This window comes from Globicephala melas, chromosome 16 (genome assembly GCF_963455315.2).
Source record: "Globicephala melas chromosome 16, mGloMel1.2, whole genome shotgun sequence".
In the NCBI taxonomy this organism is placed as follows: Eukaryota; Metazoa; Chordata; class Mammalia; order Artiodactyla; family Delphinidae; genus Globicephala; species Globicephala melas.
In genome coordinates, this window is record NC_083329.1 from 26,434,166 (window position 1) to 26,457,676 (window position 23,511).

The window sequence follows — 23,511 nt, forward strand, 5'->3', positions numbered from 1 at the left end:
CCCTGCCCAGCTCTCTGCCATGAGCTGTAGCTTCTGAGCTAGTAAGACATGGTCCTTGCCAGGCGGTCTGTGTGGGCAAGAGCCAGTTGAGGGAACAGACTCCTGGAGGTGGGTAACAGGTGGGCTCAGGAAGTCTACTTCTCTGGGGAGGGATGAGATCTTGGGACAAGTCTTCTGACTCTGTTTTCCCATCTAGACCTCACTCAGTGTTAGCGTTATGGCTGGGAGTAGGAAAGGTAGGCCACAGAGAAAGGGGAGGTAGGCAGAACTTTGCTGTGCTGCCTACTGCCTCTGGCCTAACGGCTTCCTGGGACCACCCCAACCCCTCCAGCCCAATCCCCAAGGACATGGCCGGGGCAGTAGGGCAGGGGAGGTCTTGGGTGAGGCCAGCAGCTGGGCAAAGCATCAGTGACTCCACCTGCTCCTCAGAAGTATCTGTCCCAGGGCACCTCTGCCCACCCAGGCTGCTCTCAAAGAAGCACCATGGCTCAGGGTTTCTCAAAGCCCCTGGAGGGAAGAAACGAGCGGCTGGGAAAGGCTTAGACGACTCCTTACCTTCTTGATACTCCCCCTCCCCCACAGTTGACACAAAGCCAGCAGTTCATGTCTAGTACACAGTAGGTGTGTAAATGCCTGTTCAATGCACAAATATTGGGACTCTGAGAGAAAAAGCTGGGCAACCTGGATCTAAGTCCCTTCCCCAGGAAAAGCAGCTGAGAGCAGTTATTTTTGCGCCCTCTGCCTGCTTCTTTGGTGGGGGGGTTGAGGGTGGTGGCAGTGACTCTGCGTCTTACCAGGGACCTCTGGGCTCTCCCATAGTTGGCTGTGGTTCCTCTCAAGCTTCAGGCTAGTGTGTATGGGGGTGGGGGGGGGGTACGGGGCAGGGGTGATGGTGATAATGGGGGCAGGAAGGGGAGGAGAAGATGTTTCTCCATCTCAGGGCCTTCTTGGAGACTGAGCGAGACAGGGGAGACCGGCAAGGCAGGGTACTCAGCCGAAAGATGGGAGTGGGTGTCGGGTCCCCGACGCAAGCATGCACTGACAGAGAGGAGCGCACAGCAGTTCACTCCAGTGTTAGCAGCCACTTGCAGGCGGCGGGCCCAAGCGAAGCACACAGTAGGCGGCTCAGAGAACCGCCGTATAGCCTGAGGCGTAAGTGGACAGGGTCCCACGGTGGAGACCGGGCACCTTCCCACTCGGGCTCACCGGCGGTCCAGGAAGCTCCAGCCGAGGGTCTCGGGACTCCACGGGGTGGGAAACCCGAGGTGCCCCCCATCCCCGCCCGCCTGGACCCCAAGAGCGCGCCAGGGGACAGGCCGGGGTTGGGGGGAGGCGCCCACACCGGCCGCCCCCCCCAGACGGTCCCCAGACCCCTCCCCTCGCCCAGACCCCCAATCCCATACCCGCCGGCCGCCCCGCCCCGGCCCGCCCCGCCCCCGCCCCGGGCTGGGTCCCGGCCCCCGCTCCCAGCCGGGGGCTGCGGGCTCCGGCCGCCCGCCCCGCGCTCCCCCCTCACGCCCGGTGCGGCGCCCCCCGCCGCCACCCTCCCCTCCCCTCCCCCTCCCTTCCCACTTACCCACCCCCCCCTGCCGGCCCGTTACCCTCCCTCCCGCTCCGGCTCCTCAGCAGCCAGCGGCCACCGGCTCCGGCTGCGGCGCAGAGGCACTCGGCGCGGCGCGGCGAGCTCGACATTCCCTGGGACCTAAGGAGCCGCGTCGGGATCGCCCGGGCTCCCGCCCTCGAGCCTTCCTCCGCCGCCGCCGCCGCCCTCGGCTCGTCTGTCCGCGGCCTCCCGCGCACCGGCGTGATCCCGCCGGGGCTGTGCGTGCTCCCCGGCCGCGCGCCATGGGCAGCCCCCGATCGGCGCTGAGCTGCCTGTGAGTACCGCCGCCCCGCGCCCCCGGCCGCGCTCCCGCCCGCCCGCCGCTCACCCTGCGCCCCTCTCTCCCCGCCCGCTTTTGTCTCCCACAGGCTGTTGCACTTGCTGGTTCTCTGCCTCCAAGCCCAGGTAAGGCGCGCTGCGCGGAGGCGGGGGCCGGAGCCGGCGGGGGACGCCGGGGGGCAAGGTCGGGCAGGGGCAAGAGGACCGACCCTGCGGCCGCGCGGCGGGCTGGAAGGCACCTTAGAAATGCAACCCCTAACTACCCCGAGGAGGGAACTAAGGAACAGAGAGGTAGCGCCTGCCTAAGGTCACACAGCCAGCGAGTGGCGAGGCTAGAACCCGAGGTCTCGGAGTCCAGCTCTGTCTCCCACGCCTCCCAGCCAGGTGGGGGTGGATGGGGAACTCTGCGGGCAGCCACACCCGGCCGCCGAGGATGGAGGCATTCGGGGCCCGGGGGCGTTCGTTGTCAGAGGTACGGTGACTGTCTCAGGGACCCTCTCCGCGGCTCTCTGGGGAGGCTTGCGGCGGGACTGGCCGAAGGATCAGGTGCCTAGGTCCTCTGCGGTCTCAACATTTGCTCCGTGAATTTGTCTTTATAAATGTCAGGGGTCGGGCAGCGCTGCCTCCCGACTTAAAAGCGCCCTGCTCTTCTAGGAAGGCCCGGGAGGGGGGCCTGCGCTGGGCAGGGAGCTCGCTTCCCTGTTCCGAGCTGGCCGGGAGTCCCAGGGTGTTTCCCAACAGGTGGGTCCAGATCCTTCTCCATCCCGGGCTCATCCATGCTAGGACTGGTCTGTCCGACTTTCCTGGGTGGGGGTGGGGGGCGGGTGGCCTGAGCTGGTATGTTGGGGGGACCCCAGCCGGCTGCCTGGGGCAGTGGAGGGAGGTGCCGGGTGATGGGGGCCACTTGGGCCCCTGGGCAGAGTAGCATTATAATGGCGTGTTGTGTATTTTTCAATTTCCTAAAGGTAACTGTTCAGTCCTCACCTAATTTTACACAGCATGTGAGGGAGCAGAGCCTGGTGACGGATCAGCTCAGCCGCCGTCTCATCCGGACCTACCAACTCTACAGCCGCACCAGCGGGAAGCACGTGCAGGTCCTGGCCAACAAGCGCATCAACGCCATGGCAGAAGACGGGGACCCCTTTGGTAAGGCGAGCTGCGCTGCAGTGGGGTAAAGGTAGCCTGTGGAACGGGCCCCTCTTCCCCAGGCTGCCCTGCTATGACTGGACCTACCAGTCACATCTGCGCTGGCCAGAGGCCTGCATACTCCCCAGCTCAGAAGGGAAGGAGTTAAGGCGAAAAAGTATCTTGGGGGTCAGCTGGAGAAGAGAGGGTTGGGGAAGGGACCTCGGGGAGTACTCGGCCCACAGGTGCCCCTTCCCTGCCCAGCAGATGAATGAATCCAGGAATCTCCCTTTCCACCTCCCCCTTTCATACCCCTCCCCACTGCAGGTGGAGGCAGAGGGTTCAGGGGGAGGGGGCCCAGGTTTAAGGGAAGTTCTTGAAAGAGGATATGTCGCCAGGGCCCACAAAAGGAGAGTGGGAAAGAGAAGGGAGAGAAATCCCTTCAGCTCTCCCAGCTTGGGGGGGTGTTGCTGTGAACCTTTAAATACTTTGATCAGAAGGGTCAGTTACACATGGGGACTAGGCTAGGAAAAGGGCCCTCCCCTCTGCACTTGTCCAGGAACCCAGGCGGTCAGTCAGAGTGGGGCTCCTGGCTGCCGGTGGGGTGGTGAGTACAGGGAGCTACTGCGAGGTAGAGAGGCTGAGGACTGATTGATTTCTAAAGCATTCAATATTCCTTCCTTGAAACAAGGCCAATTTCCAGAGTCCTGGATGTACCAAGAGAAAAGCAAGCCCTCTGGGCTGCTGGTGTTGTTTTTAGAGAGCGATTATTGTGAGTTTAAAAACCTTTAAATAACGACCAAGTTAAACAAGCATGAAAGGAGAGGGGAAGACTCTATTAAAATGTAATAAAAAGGTGAGGCGTTTTAAGAGCTAAGAAGAAAAATGAAGAATGATATAAAACAGAAAAAGAACGAGGCTTTTTTTCAGATGTGGAGTTTGAAAGGAGTTGCAAGTCTGTAAATGTTAAAAAAGAGGTTCAAGATTGTTCTCTATGAATCTCTGGAGAGACCCCCGCGTCTGGCAGAGCGATTAAAACTCTTCTTACTTTCACCTTTTTTAACATTTCCTGAATACTTTCTCCTCTTCTCGAGCCAGTTTGGGGGATCGAGTATGTCTCGCTGCATTTTTTCTGCATCGACGTAGCTGACTTCCCTTCAAAGCTGGAGAAGGAGACATAATTTTCCTGGGATAAATCTGTCACTGGGGTGGAAGAATAGGTTTGAAAATGTTAAGCTTTCCAAAAGCCCAGTCGGGAAAGCTGCCGTAAAGTTCGGCCCCAGCTCCCCAGATCCATCCAGGAAGGAGAGTGGGGGCTTTCTGCGGTGGGGTGGGGCTGGGGGTGGCCTGCCTGGTGGCCGAGCTCCCCCGCTGGGCTGGCAGGGCCAGCCTACCGTCCCTTTGTCCCTCCAAACTGGCTACTTGCTGCCCTTCTTAGCTTCCAAGGAAAGGGAATGAATGCCTGGCTCCTCCTGGGTTTACTCGCATTGGAACAAATGGTCCAGCATCCTTGGGTTTTGGGGAGGGAAGAAGAGGCTAAGCTGCTCATGGGGGAATTCCTCTTCAGACATCAGAGGTCTGATGCCCACTTCTCTCCTTACAATTATAGGAGGCTTCCCAGTTTCCCTGGTCCCTGCCTGGTGAGCAGGAGCTGGAGGGCCCAAGAGCAAAGGCTTAGGGTGTATAGCCAGGACAGGAAGAATCTGGGGGAGAACAGCAGAGAAGTCCCAGTTGCTTCCTTATGGGCCCCAGGAAGGGACAGAGGGCTCCATCCCTATCTGCCCTGTTTGGCCAGAATTTCAGAATGGAATCCCCTCCCATCTTCTCCAGTCGGTGTCCTTCCTGGCCCTTAAAAATAGTTGCTCCTTGCCCTGGAAGGCAGACCAGGAGAGGGATGAGCAGACTGGCTGGGTCCAAGAGGAGGTGGGTGGGAGGGGAGGTGACAGCTGCATTTCCCTGGCTGACTTGGAGCCAGACTGGGGACTTGGCTACTGGGTCCCAGCTCTGTGCTTCTGTGAAGGGGGGCAGGTAGTCACAGGCTGGGCCGTGAGGGCTGCCTTGCTGACCTGTGCCCATCACCTCCCATTAGTTTCAGGGACAGAGAAGGTGCCACCTTGTCAGTACAGGCTGGGAGGCAGACCTGGGAGTACCCAAACTTCTTTCTCAAGGAGGGAAAAGGCTGCAGTAGGGAGGGCAGGAGACCCAGCCCCTTCTGTCCCATCCCAAACAGCTAAGTCGGTCCCCACTCCCTTCTTGGTGACAGCCTCAAAGGGAGGAGTTGTGCAGAGAGTGGACAGGGACCAGGGCTTCTGTGGCAAGCTGGCTGTCTAAGGGGAGAGGGGAGTGGGAAGAAGGCACAGAATTCAGCTCCCTGTCTCCTGGCTCTCAGTGAGAGGCAAGCACACCTGATTTTCTCTCCTCCTCACCTACAGAAAGTGTTTGGTCACTGGGGTGAGAAGCCCAGTGCTGCTGGAGGGTGAGAGAAAAGATTATTGAGTTGTTGATTTCTGAACACTGGGGCTGGGGACTGGGGTGACTGGGAAGCGTGGGGAAGAGAGAGCATCCTCCCAGCTGGTTCTGGGAAAGCAGCTGGCCATGGGCTGTGGGTGTAGGGAGAGCTGTCTCATCCCTATCAGCTTCTCAGCAGAGCAGGGGTAGGGTGGTGTGGCCAAGGCTGTGGGTTAGAATCCGAGGCACCAGAAACAAGAGAGAGTGCTTTTATGTTTGACCTCAGGAGTGGAGGTCACCACTGCACCCCAGACATTTGTAATGATCTGTGAGGCATGTGCATATAATATTCTGAGTTGGAAGAATCCTCAGAGATCTTTGATTAGAAGCAGAATTCTAGTCAAATTAAAATTTACTTGAAGCCTCGACATAAAAGTTATTAGTCTGGTTTTAAAAGAGGGTCTTTTCAGTTTGATGGCTCCAAGACCCCTCTGCAGAAACCAGTTCATATGCCATGATCTCATTCACCCCCCTTCTGTAAACCCAGGTAAGGGGACGGTCTGAAGCCCAGAAAGGAGACTTGACTTTCCCAGGGTTGCACAGCATGTTAGTGGCTGGAGCCCATGCCTTGGGTACCTGGCTCTTGGAGCAGTTGCTTCTGGGAAGGGCCAGGTGGGATGGGGACATGGAGCACTGGGGGTCAGGGAGCTGCTCATAACCACTCTCCCCCTACATTCCCTGACAGCAAAGCTCATTGTGGAGACGGACACCTTTGGGAGCCGGGTTCGAGTCCGAGGAGCTGAGACAGGCCTCTACATCTGCATGAACAAGAAGGGGAAGCTGATTGCCAAGGTGAGGTCTTAGAAGGAAGGGAGGGGGCGGCTGGGGCCTGGGGAGCAGGCTGGGCTGGCTGAGCTCCTCCAGGATCCCAACAAGGTGGGCAGAGACAGAGGGCCACCTTGGGCTTACCTAATGATTGGATGGTGGGGGAGGTGAGGGAGGAGGAAGCTGAGAGATGAAAAGCTATAAAAGCAAAGGAGGAAGAAGGCAGGCTAGGGAAGGGGCGGGGGGGTGGTTGGTAAATTCCATATATCTTTTTAACAAATCGCCAAATTGCTTTGCTATTATGTCCAATTACATGGTACCAGCATTTGGAATGTTCAGTAAGCCGCAGGCCCAGCCCCTCGGCGGAGCTCTGAAATGGCCCCATTAGTCACGGCTCCTCTACAGCCTCGAGCTCCCCGCTTCCTGGGCTTCTGGGGCTTGGGGCTCAGCATCTCCTTACCGGCCTTCCTTCCCCCATAGGGTGGCAGCCCTGGGGCTGCAGGCCGGCATCCTGAGGGGCTGAGGGGGGCAGGTGGGGAAACGGGTGCTAGCAGCTTGGGCCAGACTGGTGGGCAGGAGGCCAGGGTAGGCAGGGGCTGGGCCCCCTCTCTGCCTCTCTGTGTTGGGGCCCAGCCCCTCGGTAGACAGCCATGTGTCACTGCTACCCAGGAGGACAGGAAGTTGCCGGGTGGGCTGTGAGTTGTCAGGGATTAGAGAGCGGGTGCCCGGGCAGGGGGTGGGGCTGCCCACCCTGCCATCTGCTGGGGTGCCCACCTGCTGTCTGGGGCCGCCTCCCCTCTGCCTCTGATGGGGGCGGGTTCTGAACAGAGCCCGGTGACACCGTGTCTGGCCCCCCCTACCTGCAGAGCAACGGCAAAGGCAAGGATTGTGTGTTCACGGAGATCGTGCTGGAGAACAACTACACGGCCCTGCAGAACGCCAAGTACGAGGGCTGGTACATGGCCTTCACGCGCAAGGGTCGGCCCCGTAAGGGCTCCAAGACTCGGCAGCACCAGCGCGAGGTCCACTTCATGAAGCGACTGCCCCGCGGCCATCACACCACAGAGCAGAGCCTGCGCTTCGAGTTCCTCAACTACCCGCCCTTCACGCGCAGTCTGCGCGGCAGCCAGAGGACTTGGGCCCCCGAGCCCCGATAGGCCCTGCCCGGCCCCTCCCCGCCGCTCCCAGCGCCGGAGGTTTCCTCTGGTGCAGGATGAGGTCTGCGCTACTGAAGGCTGGGGAGGAGCTGGGGGAGCCCTGGGCCCTAGTTGTTGATAATTGTTTGCTGTTGGGTTTTTTGTTGTTTTTTTAAACAAAAGAGAGGCTCTATTTTTGTATTCCACTTGGCTGTGGCGTCTGACTTCTTAACTCTCAGGAAGGCCAAGTGAGTGGCCTAGACTGGGATTCCAGCGGGGGTTTCTTGGGGGTGGGGGGCTTTTTCTAGTCCCGCAGAGGCGCTCCTGAGACCCCAGCAGCTGCAGGGTAAGACTGCTAGGCCGCCAGGGGCTCCATTGCACCCCCAGGTGGGGGCAGAGAGGAAAGAGCCTGAACTTTAGGTCAGATCTTTCAAGGGCGGGTGTCAGTGGAGGGTGGTTGGGTATTAGTTGCTATTAAATGACTGAAATATTTATTTAACTGACGTATTAAAAATGTGTGTTGGAGAGTGAGTCCTCCTGGGGTCAGCGCCCTCCCCCCGCGCTGCCCCAGCTGGCAGGCGGCTGAGAGATGCAGCAAATCAGGCAGCAGCTCTGACTGCAGCCTCCCTTCTACCTAAGGATCCACACCTGTTGGCCGTCCCTATCATTGTTGCTGGAGGGGTTTTCTTGGGAGGACAGAAGCAGGGAAAGGAGCAAGAAGAGGCTCTTAGCTGGTCCTGGGACCTCTCAGACATGGGCTTTTAATAGGAGTCATTGTTAACACTTCCCCAGGCCACCCCTGGGCCAGAAATGATGACTTTGCTAGGACTGGAGTTGTAATCATGGATTCAGTGGGTCCTTTAAAAAGTGCCTTTCTGTGTATGCCTCGGTCTGTGTGGGAGACAGATCAGAGATGCCAGAGCTAGTTCTTTCTGAGTACCAGGCTCCAGAAAATGAAAGAAGAGAGCAGCTGCCGGGGTCCAAGGTGGAGGTATGTTGGAGGGGGGCTGCCAAGGCTGGTGTTGACAGTCGTGACATGAAACAAGTGTTAACTTTGGGATATCTGGTTAGAAAGCTATGAGCAGAAGGTGCTGAGCTCAGGCGCTGCAAAAGACCCCAGGGGACTGTGGTCCAGGGAGAAGCTGCCAACCTTGGAGAGACCAAGCCTAGAGGGAGTGGAACTGGCATTGGCCGGGAAGGGAAGCTCACAGGCCTAGAGCAGAACTCATCTCTGGCCAGGGGGGGAAGCAGCAGGTGGTAAGTCAGAAGGACTAGCCTGTGAAGAAGGACTGCTATGGATGAAGGAAGACCAGGTCATGCTATGACAATGGTAGAGCAGGTCATTCATGGCGTGGGCAAGAGGACTGGCCTGTGGTGGGTGGAGGGGTGGGTTCTTGGAGGTGGACTGGTGAGATTGGCATCACACCACCCGGAAGAGAGCCCAAGCCCAGAGGCAGCAGGTCTCCTGAGGTCAGAGCTGGCCCAGTCATCATACCTGAGCTCTCATTCTGGTTGCTTCCACTGCCTTCTTTGGGCTGGTCCCATAGCACAGTTACTGGACGAATCCAGAAACCTCTTCCTTCTGGGCCTCTGGTCCTTTGGGTGGAGGGCAACCCAAGGCTTCCTAACCACGTGGGCCTCCAAGAGTTGCAGCCACAAATCCCAGGCTCAGGCCATCCAGATGGATCAGGAATCCTAGGGCCCAGTGGGAAGCCTTGGAGAGGTTGGGGTACCATGGGGCCTCTTCTGGCCTGCTATGGGGGTGAAGGGCTCTGGACAGAATAGGTTTCTCCTGGTGCATAGATACGGAGGATGTGGGGAGGGGGCTCTAGACATCTCTCTTCCAGCTCCCCCAGCTCTTAGTGCCTCCTCTTCTGCTCCATCCCCTCCCCTCCCCCTTTAATTAATTCTGGGTGAGCAGCCTGGCTTTATTGTGCAAGGAGCTGGGGTCTCACTGTGGGAAAAGTCACACCTTCTGAGCAGCTTCTGATGCCATGCAAATGAAGAGACCGTCCAGGAAACGCTTTCATCTGCACGGCCGCCTGTCCAGCCCCCAGCCCAGTAATTACCCACATTTCATTTGTTTGAGAGCAATTCCTGGGGGAAACCACAGGGTAGGAGGGAGTCTGGGGGGTGGATGGAATGTCAGACTCTCCCTGCCTGTGATCCTGGCCACAAAGTGGGGCCAGGCTGGGCCAGGGTGGTCACTGGCTAGGCCAAAGCTACCCTGAAGCCCACAGGCTGGGGATGCCTGAGTACTCCAGGGTGGTGGGGTGGAACTGTGCAACGGTTGCGACGACAGAGAAGAGGTGGGTTGTCCAGAGAGCCGGACCTGCCTCATGGAGAAGGGAGAGATGACTGATGGGGGAGTAGAGGTGGACAGGAGGGTGGTGGTCTTGTCCTTGAGGTGACCTGAGGCTTTGGGAAGGGGTTGACTCCCAGCAGGACCCCCAGCCAGGCACCCTGGGGAGCTGAGCCCAGAGCAGTGGGGCTGCGCTGGGCCGGAGCACCCACTACCTTGTTTATCTTTGCGTTGCTGCCTCCACAGAGCCCTCGCTAATGGGGTTTTACAGCCCACTCAAGCTGCAACTGGCCAAGAATCAATCATTACCGGCACTTAGCGGTTTGATAGTTAACAGCCTGAACTGAAGCCAAACTGGTTGTTAACTGTGATAACAACTGATTTCAAGGGGTTATTGCCGGCCCAATATGCTCAGCCCATTTATTTCGGGGAAAACAAGCAGGGAGCTGTTGCAAGGCCCAGAAAAGGGAGGAGGACAGGGCTTTCCTCAGCCAAAAGGCCTGCCACTCTGTCTAGGAGTGGGTGCTGGCTGTGAGGACCCTGGGGGCCGGCTGAGGTGTCCGTGGAGGCCTGGCCTCCCAGAGGATCTGAGGATCTGTGTGCGGGCCCAGGTGATCCACGCAGAAGTCCCTCTCCAGTCCTCCCTTCTCCCCAGTTCTGACCTCACCCTGATTCCCCACGTCCCCTCTCCTTCTCTTCTTACAGTAGTGGTCCCCGTGAGGCCCTCACAGGGACAACTCTCCATGGGGAGGAGCCCAGGCCTAGTGGCCAGGCCTCTACTAGTCCCCACTCAGCAGGGGCCCTGGACCTCTTCACCCATTCCTCCCTCTCCCAGGGCTGCCAGAGCCCAGCCAAATCCAAGCCAGAACCTCGCCTTTAATTTCAAAGCCAGTGATGACTCCACCCAAGCCTTGACTAGAAAGGATGCACTAGAGGTCTCTCCTCTCACTCCACCAGGTCCTGTCCATCCCTACCTGCTACCCTCAGCTGAATGGCAACAGGTGAAGCTATGGCCAAGCATCTTTCTAGAAAGCTGCTGTAGCAAAGGACCCCAGGAGTTCTCCACCATCTACAGATAGACAACCCGAGGCCCAGAAGTCCCACAGCCAGCATGAAAGCTAGTTTGAAAGATCAGGTCTTAACTCCCAGACCCAGGCTGCCTCTTGAGGACTGCAGGTCTTACTCTAATTCATTTATTCAGTCAATATTTATTGAGTGCCTATTATGTGCCAGGCTCTGTTCTGGGTAGAGGGGACAAAGCAGGAAATAAGTGACAAAAACTCTGTCATTATGGAGCTCAAATTGTAGCAGGAGGCTGTGGGTGGGGTGAGAACAAACAGTGTATAGTTTATCAGACCCTGGCAACCACTACAGAGAAAAATAGAGGGAATGAGTGTGGAAGGTGGTGTAAGGTAGTAGTGATTTTAAGTAGGGTGGTCATAGAAGGCCTCACTGAAAACTTAATGCTGGAGCAGACACCTGATGGCGGTAAGGCATGCACCTATCTGGGGGAGGAGCCATCCAGGTAGAGGGACCAGCGAGTACAAGCTTATAGCATCAGGGGAAGAGGAGGGAGGCCAGTGTGGTTAGAGCAGAGTGAAGGCAGGATACAGGTGTAGTGTGTGTAGTATGAGTGTAGTGGGGTGGGGAGAATGATGGAAGCTGAGATGAGGCATATAAGTAGTGGTGATGAGGACAGATCATGTAGAGCCATTGAAAAGACTTTAGCCTTGAGCCTGAATGAGACAGCAAACCATTGTGGGGTTTTAAGCACTAGAGTGACATGATCTGAATTAAGTTTTGTTAATAACAAGATTGCTTTGGCTGCTCTGTTGAGAATAGACAGCAGTGGGGTAAGGGAGACTAGTTACGAAGTTTTTGCAGTAATCTTGGCGAGGAATGATAGGGCATTGGAGGTGGTGAGAAGAGATTGGAATTTGGGACATTTTTTGCAAGTATGGATGTGCTGATGGTTTGGGTGTGGTTTGTGAGAGAAAAAGAAGAGTCTAGGGGTTTCCAAAGTTTCTAGCCTGAGTGACTGAAAGGATGGAGAGGCCCTTTATTGAGATGGAGAAGATTCTAGAAGGGGCAGATTTTGAGGGGAAGAGTAGGAGTTTTGTTTTGGACATGTTAAGTCTGAGCTGACTAAATAAATGTTCAAGTGGAGATGTTGAGTAGGCAGTTGTATGTGAGTCTGGAATTCAAGGGAGAGGTCTCATGTGAAGATATAAATTTGGGAGTATTCAACTCACAACTTTTAAAGCCAGGGGATGGAATGGATTTCCTAGGGAGTGAGCGTAGCCAAAGAAGAGGAGAGAGCCAAGCCTGAGCCTTGGTATCCTCCAAACAATTAGAGGTCAGGGTGAAGGGGGGGAACCAGCAAATATTGTGGCCCATGAGGTAGGTAGGAGGAAAACCAAGAGGATGTGTGTCCTGATGATATAGGAAAAATACACCAGTTTCTGAGCCCAAAGCTTTAAGTGGGCTTTGGGTAGAGTTTTACTGTCATCAACTGTCTCCCTTCCCTCCTATCCCCGACCAATCTCAGGGCCAAGAGGATGCAGCCAGCAAACAAGGGGGTTGTTGATTTCACCTGGGGGTCTCCTTGACTCTTCTTTCAGCCTCCCCCTGCCTCTCATCCTGCCGCCTTTACCTCTGGAACACTACTCAAATCTAGTCCATCTACTCTTCTGTTTATCTACTGCCACCTCCCTGCTCCAAGGCATCATCAGCTCTTGTCTGGCTTATGGCAACAGCCCCCTAACTGCTCTTCCTCTCATATCCCTCTACAATCCTTTCTGCACTCAGTAGCCAGAATTTCCAAAACATAAATCTGATCTTGTTACTTCTGCCATATCTAGAATTAAATTCAACTCCTTTTCCATGGCCTGAAAGGTCTCCTCCATGCTCGGGCCCTGTCTGCCTATCTAACTGTATGGCTTAACCTCTCTCCCTTTCATCCACTGCACCCCGGCCACACCTCCTTCCAGCTTCTCAAACAAGCTGGGCTCCCATATGCTTCAGAGCCTTTGCACTGCTGTTCTCTCTGCTTGACATGCTTTTCCTTTAGGTTGCTGGAGGGCTAACTGCTCATTTTGTAGGTCTCTGCTGTCATTCTCTGCTCTCTTTTCTTTTTTACACTTATTAATATCTGACATTATCTTGTTTTTTATTTATCTACCCATTTTTGGTTGGCCTATTCCTCCCAAGAGAGCAAGGACTTTGACTTGGCTTATGATGAATATCCAGTGACCAGAACAGTGCCTGGCACATCGTAGGTGTTCAGTAAACATTGGTAATCAACTAGTAAAATGAGAGTAGATGTGGAGGCTGTTGAATGGAGAAGGTGCATTGGGGGTTCTCTGCATCCAGGACTTGGGTCAAGATTTAGGAAATGTCTGAAGGTCAGGGAGACTTGAGGATGGTCCTGGGATGGGTGACCCTCTAAGCCCACCTGGACATCACAGTCTTACTAAAAGAGGGTCCAAGGCTATCTGGCACAAGCTCACCTCCTTTTTCTCAAGCCGTAATAAGTGTCTCCTAAACTGGACAAAGGAGCATCTAAGAGAGCCTGTTGGGATGGACGACTCAGAACCTCCCAAAATTCTGCTTCCTTCCCCACCGCTGGGTTTCCATAGCAACCAGAGGATTTAACAGGAGAGAGTGAAGGGGACTTAGGAGCTGGAGAGAGGAGGAGTAAGTGGTAGCAAGACAGATGGGGAGCTGGCAAGAACTCCGAGGGATCCCCAAGTCCCATGTTACTGCAGGAGGTTGTGCCAGTAAGGTCCCTCTGATTGCCCCCCTTCCCCATCTGGGTCTCTTGCTGACCCTGAAGGACTAACTGTCCATCTGCGCAGGCCCTAGGGCTCACCCTCATGTACTCCTCCCTCCTCCCGGCTGGCAGATGCTAGATGAAACAATGCAGATGGCAGATGTTAGTGAAACAAGTTGCGGCCACTGGATCGGTTTGGGGATCTGCGTTCCTTTTCCCTCCCTTCCTTGGCTGCGTATGGTCGAGGAGGACATGGTGGGAGGAGAGTCAGGGCATGAACCTATGCCAAGCGAGGTCCCAAGCTTTGGTACTTGGGGATTAAGGCCAGACCCCCAGTCATGAAGGATCAGATGGGCTGTAGCTTGGGCCTGGCTGAAGGTGCTCAAACAAGGGTTTGGCCTGGACACTGATTTGAGGGAGTAAGAAGAAGCCTGCACAGAACTCAGCACTGTTTGCAGCCTCCTCCTACCTTGAGCTCAGAGGACCAGAAAACGCCTGGGCCTTGAGCCTGGGAGCAGCAGAATGGTGAGCCCCCAAGGAGCTGGGGCACTGGGCCCTGATACCCAAGCCAACTGCCTGGAGAACCAGCCAGTGACTTTCAAGGGTGAGAGTAACCAGGGCCAACACCAAATTCCAGCTGTCCCTCTGTCTGCCCACAGGCACACAGCTCCCAAACACCCAGGCTCAAACCTCTACCTTCTTGGACTCCTCCTTGTTTCCAGCCACCGACATTTAATCATGTCAATTGGACAGACGTGACCAACTCTTGCTAAATCTTTCTTCATAGGGAAATCCCCCTGTCCCATCACAACCTACACCGGGCCATTTCATGCCCTCCCACCTTGTCTCCCTGCCCAGCCTCTCCCTGGGCTTTTTTGTATCACCTCCCCCTCCCTGCCTCCTGCAGCCCTCAGTAATGAAGAGCAAACTCATAAAACATTCATGGTGGGTAATACACCATGTAGGGTCTGCCTGATCGCAGTTCTGATAGGGGAGCCAGGTCAGTATTGCTGGGTCTTAGGCTTCTGAGGGCTGGGGCTGACTTCTGTGCCTTGGGTTCAAGTTCCAGTGACTTCCATTAAGCCAGGCCCAATCCTCCCTGGCGGGGTGGAGGGTCCTGGGTAGAGTAGAAGAGGGGCTTCCTGAGAGGAGGTGCTAGCAGTCTGGGGAGGGAAAGGTGGCTCCTGGGGGCACTCCTAAGCCAGGCATGACAGGTAGCTGGGGCTCTGGATAAAAGCTGGAGACAAGGTGAGCCGTGACCGAAAGGCTAAAGGTTTGTGCTGAGTGAGGAGAGTCAGGGCCTAAGCGTGCAGTGTCTGGAATGGTTATTTTTGCCTCGGGGAGCCCGGTAAGGCGGAAGTGTGCACAGGTGTGTGAGGGAGGGGAGGGTCCTGTGTGGGTGGAGGACGCTCTCCAGGAGCCTGCCCAGGAAGCAGGCCTCCGGGTGGGGGCAGTTTCATCAAAAGCAGACAGAGGGAAGGGAAGGGAGAGGAAGGGAAGGGAGCTGCCTCTCACTCCCCCCACACCCCTGGAGCGTGCACTGACCACTGACACTAATGAGGCACCCCTCAACCCCACCGCCGAGGCCTCAGTAAAGTCAGAGAAGGAATTCAGAGAAATGGCGCTGGGAGCAGCCAGAAATCAGCTGTGGCTTTGGAATCAGACGGAAGTAAGTTAAATCCTGGCCCTGCTACTCCCTGACTGTGTGAACCTCTCCAGGCCTCAATTTCCTTACCTGCAAAATGGGGAATATGCTCCACCCTACAGAGTTGTCACAAAGAGTGTGTAAGGGGTCCTGCAGTGTGTCCTAGCAAGGGTTCCTCATACATGGTGTCTGCTGTGGGGATGGGCTCTGGGGGAGGGGTCGGGCCAGTTGAGCTAAGGCTCTGGGAGCCCAGGTGTGTACCATGATGATATCCAAGCAGCACCATGAGGAGCCCGGAGGGCGGGCGAATCTTCAGGGGGCTGTGTTCCTGGGCCCGAGGTAGCCAGGAAGCTGAGTAAGATAAAGGGCATGTCCTTCAAGCACATAAATCTGACCTCGCTCTCCCTTCCACTCACCGGAGCAGGTGTGCCAGCCAAAGGCCTGGGCCCCGGAGACCTGGGAGAAGCGAGGGCGCAGAGACGCTGTTGTTCTGCAAGGCTTCCTGCTCACCCCTGAGGCCCTCGTGCAGGTCCTTCCCGCCCTGCTCCTCGGACCCAGCCTTGCCTCCCTCTCCCAACCCCCAAAGCAGAAAGCTGGGGGGAGAATCAAGTCCGAGATGTCTGGAGTTGGGAAGAATTCAAGGAGAGAGGCACACGGAGAACACAGAGCATCAACACTCAAGACTTCTTATCTGTGCTCCGGCCTCTTCCCTTCCCCAGGGCCTCACATGGATATATGACCAACCCACTGGGCACTTCCTCTAAGCCAGGCATTAAAGCAAGTGTTGGGATGCAACCGTGAGCACGTGAGATGGACCCCTGACTCCCGAAGCTTCCCTTCCAGCGCCGGTGGCCGCCTTTAGACAGTCAACTCTGATGAGGTATGGGAAAGGCCGAGACGGAGGAAGAGCAAGGGTTGGGCGAGGAAAGGGGTCCGGGGAGGAGGGCAGATGGCTTGGGGTTGAGGCCATGCTGGCTCTGAGGCCGTTGGGTGGGAGAACCTCCAGATGGAGCTCAGCTTGACTCCTCTCAGCCCCAGCTCAGTCCCGTGCACAGAGTATTGAGTCGCTGGGGCTCGAGAGGACAAGGCACGGCCCCTCCTTCAGGCCACCCCCAGGTACAGGGGTTCGCAGACGCGTAAACCTGTGGTCGCCGTACCGTGGGGCGTGGACAACAGTGGGTTAGCACCAGGTGCTCCACTGGCTGAATCGTAAAAGCCCTCACAGAGAAGATGGGAGCTGAGAATGAGTAGCTGTGGAATCCTCAGGGTAATTTGTCTTTCCTGAACCTTAGTGTCGTCATCTAGGAGGTGAAAGGTTTGACCTAGATTATTTGTTTTCAAAAAATTTTTAGCGGCAGAACCTTATTTCCTGAGGAAAACCTGTATATATAGGGGGGTATGTCATAGAACAGATGTAAACGATACCTGCTGTGGGTGGTTCAGGGGTCGGGACCCCCTCAGGTTCACCCTTCGTGCCCAACATCCCCACTCGGGCAGGTGGTGAGGGAGATGGGGGCCTGAGCCCGGCAGGGTCCTCTGTGCCTCCAGGGCAAGATGGTGGCAAGGAGACTCTAGAGAGGAAGGGCTGGGTGGGCTCAGGCCACCGCCTCGGCCCCGCTGGGAAGGTGCCGAGCTCTCTCCCTCCTCAGCACCTGGACAAGCAGGCCTGTTCCCACAGCCTCTCAGAGAGGCTCCCATCTCTTCCTGCAATGACCACTCACACCCAGGGATTATCCCAACCAGAAACTTCCATTTGGAACAAAGCTCCCAGGAATGAAACCTGAGCTGCCACAGAGAGGCTCCCAGGTTAACTGGGAAGCGGCCGGGAAAGGGAGGGAAAACTTGCAAAGCACCGGGAGCCTCAGGGAGGCTGTGAAACCTGAAGACCAACGACCAGCCAGCGGACTGGTGCCGGGAAGCTGCCACCGCCTGCTGCAGACCCAGGGGTCAGCGGAGCCGAGTGGGAAAATGAGGGGGAAGTGCACCCCCAGGCTTTCCAGGGGAGAGTAATTGGTGCACCTGTGGCTAGGGCCAATATCCCCTGTGAGGCCCTCAGGGCTGGTCTGCAGTTCCTTAAGCGGCCCCCTCCCCTCCTCCCCGCCCCGCTCCCAGCTGCTTCCACTTACTCCAGGGGCCGCTGGGTCGGTCAGTGGCAGGCCTGCCAGGACACCCAAGGGAGGGGAGGGAAAAGTAAGAACCTCAGTTACCGTTTACTGAGAACGCATCAGGTGCCAGGGAGCTGTGTTATTTCTCATCCTCACAATAGCCCAGTAAGGTCAGTATGACCAGTGCCATTTTACCGTTGGGGAAACTAAGGCTAAGAGGAGTTAAGCAATTTACCCCAAGTGGTAGAGCTAGTTAGTGGTTAACCTAGGATCTCCCTGGGGCCTTTGGACTCTGAAGTGCTGAAGCACCTTCTGCTTCGCCAGGCTCTAAAGTCTTCAAATCCCTTATTAGAGCCCGAGAACCCCAGTTAATGTCCAAATAAACTCTTTTTTCCCCCTCAAGCCATCGTGTGTGACCATGCAAATGCTGTGAGTGGTCATTTCTCCAGTTTGGATCCTGGTGACCTTGTGAAAGTGATTTTACTGCTCTGGGGCTCAGTCTCCTCATTTGTAAAATGGGATTCATGATAATGCCTACTTACAGGTGGAGGCCCAAAACGGTAGCACAGATAAAGTACTCGGAGCAGTGCTGGGCAGAGGAAGCACTCAATAAATGCTAGTCTTGTTGTTAGAATGATTCCTCCCCCTTCTGCCCAGGAGCCCAGAGCCCTGAAGAAGAAGCCCTCAGCGGGCCAAGTGGATTATCCCAAGCTCAACCCCCACCCTGCCTGCCTCTAAGGGTTCAAACGTAGATTAGAAGGAACTTCAGAGGGCCAAGGACTTTGAGTATTCTGGGAGCCAACAGGGAATCTTTTCTTCCACCTCCAGAACAGCTCCAGGCCTCCAAGTGGCTGAGATTGGCTCTTAGCTGAGCTACTAGGCTGCTCTGGTGTGGCTCTGAAGGCAGACAGCGAATCCCAACCCAGCAGAATGTTTCGTTTCAGAGGAGCCTTGAAGTTGATCCGACCTGGAAAGGGGAAAAGGTAAGGTGGTGGGCTGGGTCCCGGGGGCTGGGCTGTCGTCGTGTGGTACTGCCGAGTGGCAGGCAGCTTTGGGCTCTGAGGAGGAGTCATTTTGCTGTGTTGAAGGCCAGGAGCTTAGTCAGAGGCTGTGGCCTTGCCCTTCACCTGCGGCCTCTCTAGATCGGACTTCCAAGATGACTATCCTTTGGGGTCAGCACCAAGTACTGGTCCTGCCCCGTGGGTAGACAGACCCCGCTGGTCCCTGCTCGCTTCCCCAACATCTGGGCATCTGAAGGTCTGGCTGCTGGCTGCCATTAGTGACTGGGGCTTGGACTAAGAAACTAAGGATATCATGTTCAAGGACAAACTTGAAGTCAATGTTTGTGATGCCTACGTTGAGCCTGTGTGGTCAGCAAAGGTGACAACTCAGAATGGGTAGTGAGCTGGGCAGGGGGGCACCTCCCAACATGGGGACAGGCTCCATGTGAAATGTGGGGCTTAAAAAGGATTCTTTCCACTGCCAGGCACCAGGCCCTAGGCTCAACTCCACCTCTCATCCACAGGGAAAGCAATTATTTTGTTCCTGTTTCTGGGGAGTTTACAGTCTAGTAGGAGAAACTGCATATACAAATGATGGTCAGATATCAAATAGGTGATTAAAAATGGGTGTGCTTTTCAATTTTATTCCAACTGTTCTGTGAGGATGAGTCAGATAGTATTACCTTTTAAAAATAAGAAAATCGAGGCATGAATGCAATATCGATATTGTTATTGAGTCTATATTCATAAATGTTTTAAGCAAAGTGCTTAGATACCAGGACCACAGTGCACTGTTGTGTGTGTGTGTGTGTGTGTGTGTGTGTAGTGTGTTCACATAAATATTCTTTAGTGAGTGCCTAATGTTTCAGGCAGTGTTTACATACTTTATTTCAATTATTCTTTCTACTGACCTTCTAATGATTCAATGTGCTAGGTATCAATATTTCAAATTTACAGAGGAGGAAATTAGACTTGAGCAAGGTTAAATAATGTCTCCAAGCCACACAGCTGGTCAGTGGCTGACCCAGGATTTAAAGCCAGATCTGTTGACTCTAGTCTTTCCAATCTGCAAAGCACGCCAATGACTAACAATGCAGAGCAGAATGTAATGGAAAAAGTTACCTAAGACAGGTACCAACATGGTGCTAGGGAATTTCTGGGAGGGAAGAGTTCCCCCCTGGTTGAAAGGAAGAGGCATTAAGGAATAGAAACTTAACTTGCCCAAGGTCATACAGCTGATTAACCAGGAGTCAGGTAAAATTCAGGAGTCTGGGGCTTCCCTGGTGGCGCAGTGGTTAAGAATCCACCTGCCAATGCAGAGGAAATGGGTTCGAACCCTGGTCCAGGAAGATCCCACACGCCATGGAGCAACAAAGCCCATGAGCCACAACTACTGCGCCCTCAAGCCACAGCTATTGAGGCCACGTGCCACAACTACTGAAGCCCACACGCCTGGAGCTGGTACTCTGCAACAAGAGAAGCCACCGCGATGAGAAGCCTGCGCACCGCAATGAAGACACAACGCAGCCAAAAATAAATAAATTAATTAAAAAAAAAAATTCAGGAGTCTGAATTCCAAGATCAATACCAGTTTTGAATACTACCAACAATAAGTACTTTGAGAGGAATTCACCTCAGCCCTGTTTTGTTAAAGATAAAATTCTGAAGTCTTTGAAAGTCCCTCAGAACCTGTGTGACATTTGGATGAGCTGAAAGCACATGCAAAAAGTGGGGAGGAAACCCACTTCTCCCTCTCCTGGGTGCCAGAGCAGAGGCAGGCCAGGACCCCTCCCCAGCCCCCAAAATGTTGGGGCTCATTCTGCAATCTTCCTACTACAGAGCAGCCAAAACAAAAATTTCTAAACAAAGCCAAAGATTGTTTCAAGTCACCTGTGTGCTCAAAAATAAAATTGATAAAGGATAAAAAAGGATAAAATTCAAGTCTGCCTACAACTTTCCAAACTTATCTCTTTGTACTTCTGTGGGAGAGTCTAGTGATACAGATCTTTTGACCAGTTCCCAAGTACTCCATGCTCTCCCATGCATTTGTCTTCTCACGTGCTGTTCTCACTACCTGGATGAACCCCTATGTGCCCTTCAAAACCTGAAATTGCCCCCTCCCCATGATATCTCCCAGGCAATCCTCTGTGGGCTCATGTGTTATTCTGTTGAGAACACTTATTGATAACTATAATTCCTCCAGTAGTCTTGGAATATAGTAGGTGCTTCATAAATTTTGGTAAATACACGAATGAAGTCCAATCTGGATGCCTTAGTGTTTGACCTTGCCATTATGAGGCAAATTAGGGGGCTGCAAACATCTGAGGAGACTTGACCAACAATCTCCAGGGTTTTGGATTCTTTGAAGATTAGAAGTAGTTTTAGAAAATAATAATAATAGCTACCATTTATTAAGTGCTTACTATCTACCAGGGACTGTACTAAGTAAGCCCTTTCTTTACACAACTCACCTCATTTCATCCTCACAACACTACTCTGCAGTAGTGGTTATCCCCATGAAGATCTTATTCCCTAAATAAGTTGTTATCCCCATTTTACAACTGGAGAAACTGAGGTTCAGAAAAGTGAAGGAATGCATTCCTTCACTTTAAACCCATATCTGTTGGCATTTAAAACCCAAGCTCTTAACTTCCCAGATTTTCTGCCTCAGACTCCTCCCAGTGTGAACCTTTTCTTCTGTATTAATTGGGAACAAATCCCATGCTCTTTCTGCCTAGTTAGAAGCACCATTGGCATGTGGGTTCTGAGCTGCATGGCACAGGGACTGGGGTTACACAGGCAGGCTGTGAGCGATCAGAAGTTCCAGCTTGATGTTTGTGCTGAGACCTTGACATGCCCCCCTGAGCGGGGGGTGTCGCTAATCACTTACTTAATGACCACCCCTGGAATGGCCTAGGCTGACGGCTAAAGCAAAAACATAGAAAACAAAACAAAACAAAAAACTGACTTAAGATTGACTGGGGTTTCTCTTCAGGTTACAGGCACTTTGTTAGGAAAATAAAACCCCTCATTGGAAGCTCAGAAGGACTTCACTTCGAGGACTAAACCTGGGTTCTAGCCTGGCTTTTGTTACTAACCAGCTGTGTGACCTTGGTCAAGAGGCTTAACCTTATAAGCCTTTGTGAGTGGGCAGAAAAGTGGGCAAGAACACAGTACACTTAGGAAAGATCCAGATGACATCCAGAGAATGGGAATCTGAGTTGGAGTTTAGGTCATTCCCAGGAAAGAGGCTCCAGAGCTGCAGAAGGTAGTGTCCCAGAGTGCTGCAGGGGCTGAGGGCCCATCGAGGAGCAGGCACCACGAGGGAGTGGGGAAACAGGAGAGGAAACCAAGGGCAGAAAAAGCTGCTTTCCCCGTGTGGGATGCCACAAGTAGACCCATTCCTAGTCCCTCTGGGGAATCAAGTGGTGGGCATTTAGACACCCCCAGCTTCAGGAAGAGTTAACTCTCCGCTTCTTTGGGCCTCCCTGTACCCAATACACTCTTCTATCTCAAAAGTGGTTCTACTTCCTTTCACTTTAATGTCAACCTTCTCAGTAGAAAGTGAACTCCTGGAAGGAAGGAAACTTGACTTTTTAATCTATGTTCCTCGGCCCCTATACTGACTACCTGGCACAGGGGGTACCATCTAATTGTCTGATAACTGAATGAATTGATGAGTGGATGAATCTTGGGTGAGTAGGAAGAGGTCCAATGTCACAGTAGAGAAAACCTTTAAAGCTTATTACAAAAGAGGAGGGACATTCAAGAAGAAACAGAGAGCTTCCCGGATGGCGCAGTGGTTAAGAATCGCCTGCCAATGCAGGGGATTGGCAGGGACATGGGTTCGAGCCCTGGTCCGGGAAGATCCCACATGCCACGGAGCAACTAAGCCCGTGCGCCACAACTACTGAGCCTGCACTCTAGAGCCCGCAAGCCACAACTACTGAGCCCATGTGCTACAATTACTGAAGCCTGTGTGCCTAGAGCCCGTGCTCCACAACAAGAGAAGTCACTACAATGAGAAGCTCGCGCACCGCAACGAAGAGTAGCCCCGGCTCACCACAACCAGAGAAAGCCCGCGCACAGAACGAAGACCCAGCGCAGTCATAAATAAATAAATAAATAAATAAATAAATAAATAAATAAATAAATAAATAAAAGAAGAAACAGAATCTCAAATGGCTTGGGGGATTCAGGAGCAGAAAAGCTAAGAAGAATGAGAACATGAATTCACATAGTCCTTGGGGCCATTGTGGCCCGGGAATCCTGGACTGAGTTGACTCTAGGCCATTCTTAGGCCCCTTGGGGAAGATGTAAAGGGAGGTGGCACACAGGGATCAAGTTCATTTTCTCTAGATGGACTGACCATACATCCTGGCTTATGCATATTTTCCTAGAGTAATTATTAATACCTCAGAGTGTCTTGATCCTGGTTTGGATGACAAACTCTCTTTTTTAGGTGGTATTACCCTCCCCCCATCTTTTTTCTTTTTTGTCGAGGTATAATTCACATGCCACAAAATTTACCCCCTTTAAAGCATACAATTCCGTGTTTTTTTTGTATATTGACAAAGTTGTGCAATTATCACCACTATTTAACTCCATGGTTTTTAGTATATTGGCAAAGTCGTGCAGTTATCACCACTATCTAATTCCAGAGCATCTTCATCACCCTAAAAAGAAACCTTGTACCCATCAGCAGTCACTCTCCATTCCCTCCCTCCTCCCAGCCCCTGGAAACTGCTCATCTACTTTCTATCCCTAGAGATTTACCTATTCTTGACATTTCATATATCTGGATTCATATAATATGTGGCCTTTTGGGTCAGGCTTCTTTCACTTAGCATAATGTTTTCAAGGTTCATCTATGTTGTAACCTGAATTAGTACTTTGGAAAACAAATTATTTGGTCACTACGGATAGCTGTTAATATTGTAGCTATTACATTGTGGGTGTTGCCTTGGGGCCAAAGGGGAATTGAAATGGAGGAGCCAGACTAAGATTCTCTTACTGGAAAGGCCATTCTATTGGCTCAAGGCACAGAAACACTGATGGGGGATGTGGCTGAGAAGGAGTCTCATTTAGGATTCTAGACTCTTTTTAAAAAAATTAATTAATTAATTTTTGAACATCTTTATTGGAGTATAATTGCTTTACATTGGTGTGTTAGTTTCTGCTGTATAACTAGCATTCTAGACTCTTGAGTTGGCACATTTATTGGCTTTGAGCTCCGTGACACCCTGATAGAAGTTAGAGAGAACTGGCAA

At 53.6% G+C, this 23,511-nt stretch overlaps 1 protein-coding gene across 4 annotated transcripts; it reads left to right on the forward strand.

Annotated features, from left to right (window-relative positions):
• The first annotated feature begins 1,845 nt into the window (after window positions 1–1,845).
• FGF8 (fibroblast growth factor 8) lies at window positions 1,846–7,437 on the forward strand. Of its 4 annotated transcripts, none has more exons than XM_030865580.2 (6): window positions 1,846–1,877; window positions 1,972–2,008; window positions 2,537–2,623; window positions 2,848–3,028; window positions 6,201–6,307; window positions 7,147–7,437. In XM_030865580.2, exons 1-6 carry the CDS (start codon window positions 1,846–1,848, stop codon window positions 7,435–7,437), a joined length of 735 nt encoding a protein of 244 aa, XP_030721440.1. The 4 variants fall into 4 exon arrangements, with proteins under 4 accessions (XP_030721440.1, XP_060142389.1, XP_060142390.1 ...); XM_060286406.1 differs by having other exon boundaries at window positions 2,881–3,028; XM_060286407.1 differs by lacking the exon at window positions 2,537–2,623.
• Window positions 7,438–23,511: the final 16,074 nt, after the last annotated feature.

Excerpts from the sequence above, each read along its gene's own strand:
- FGF8 (XM_030865580.2), top strand. The coding sequence starts at position 1,846 with ATGGGCAGCCCCCGATCGGCGCTGAGCTGCCT. Across the intron at positions 2,009-2,536 it reads TTCTCTGCCTCCAAGCCCAG|GAAGGCCCGGGAGGGGGGCC; the intron begins GTAAGGCGCGCT and ends CTGCTCTTCTAG. Across the intron at positions 6,308-7,146 it reads AGGGGAAGCTGATTGCCAAG|AGCAACGGCAAAGGCAAGGA; the intron begins GTGAGGTCTTAG and ends CCCTACCTGCAG.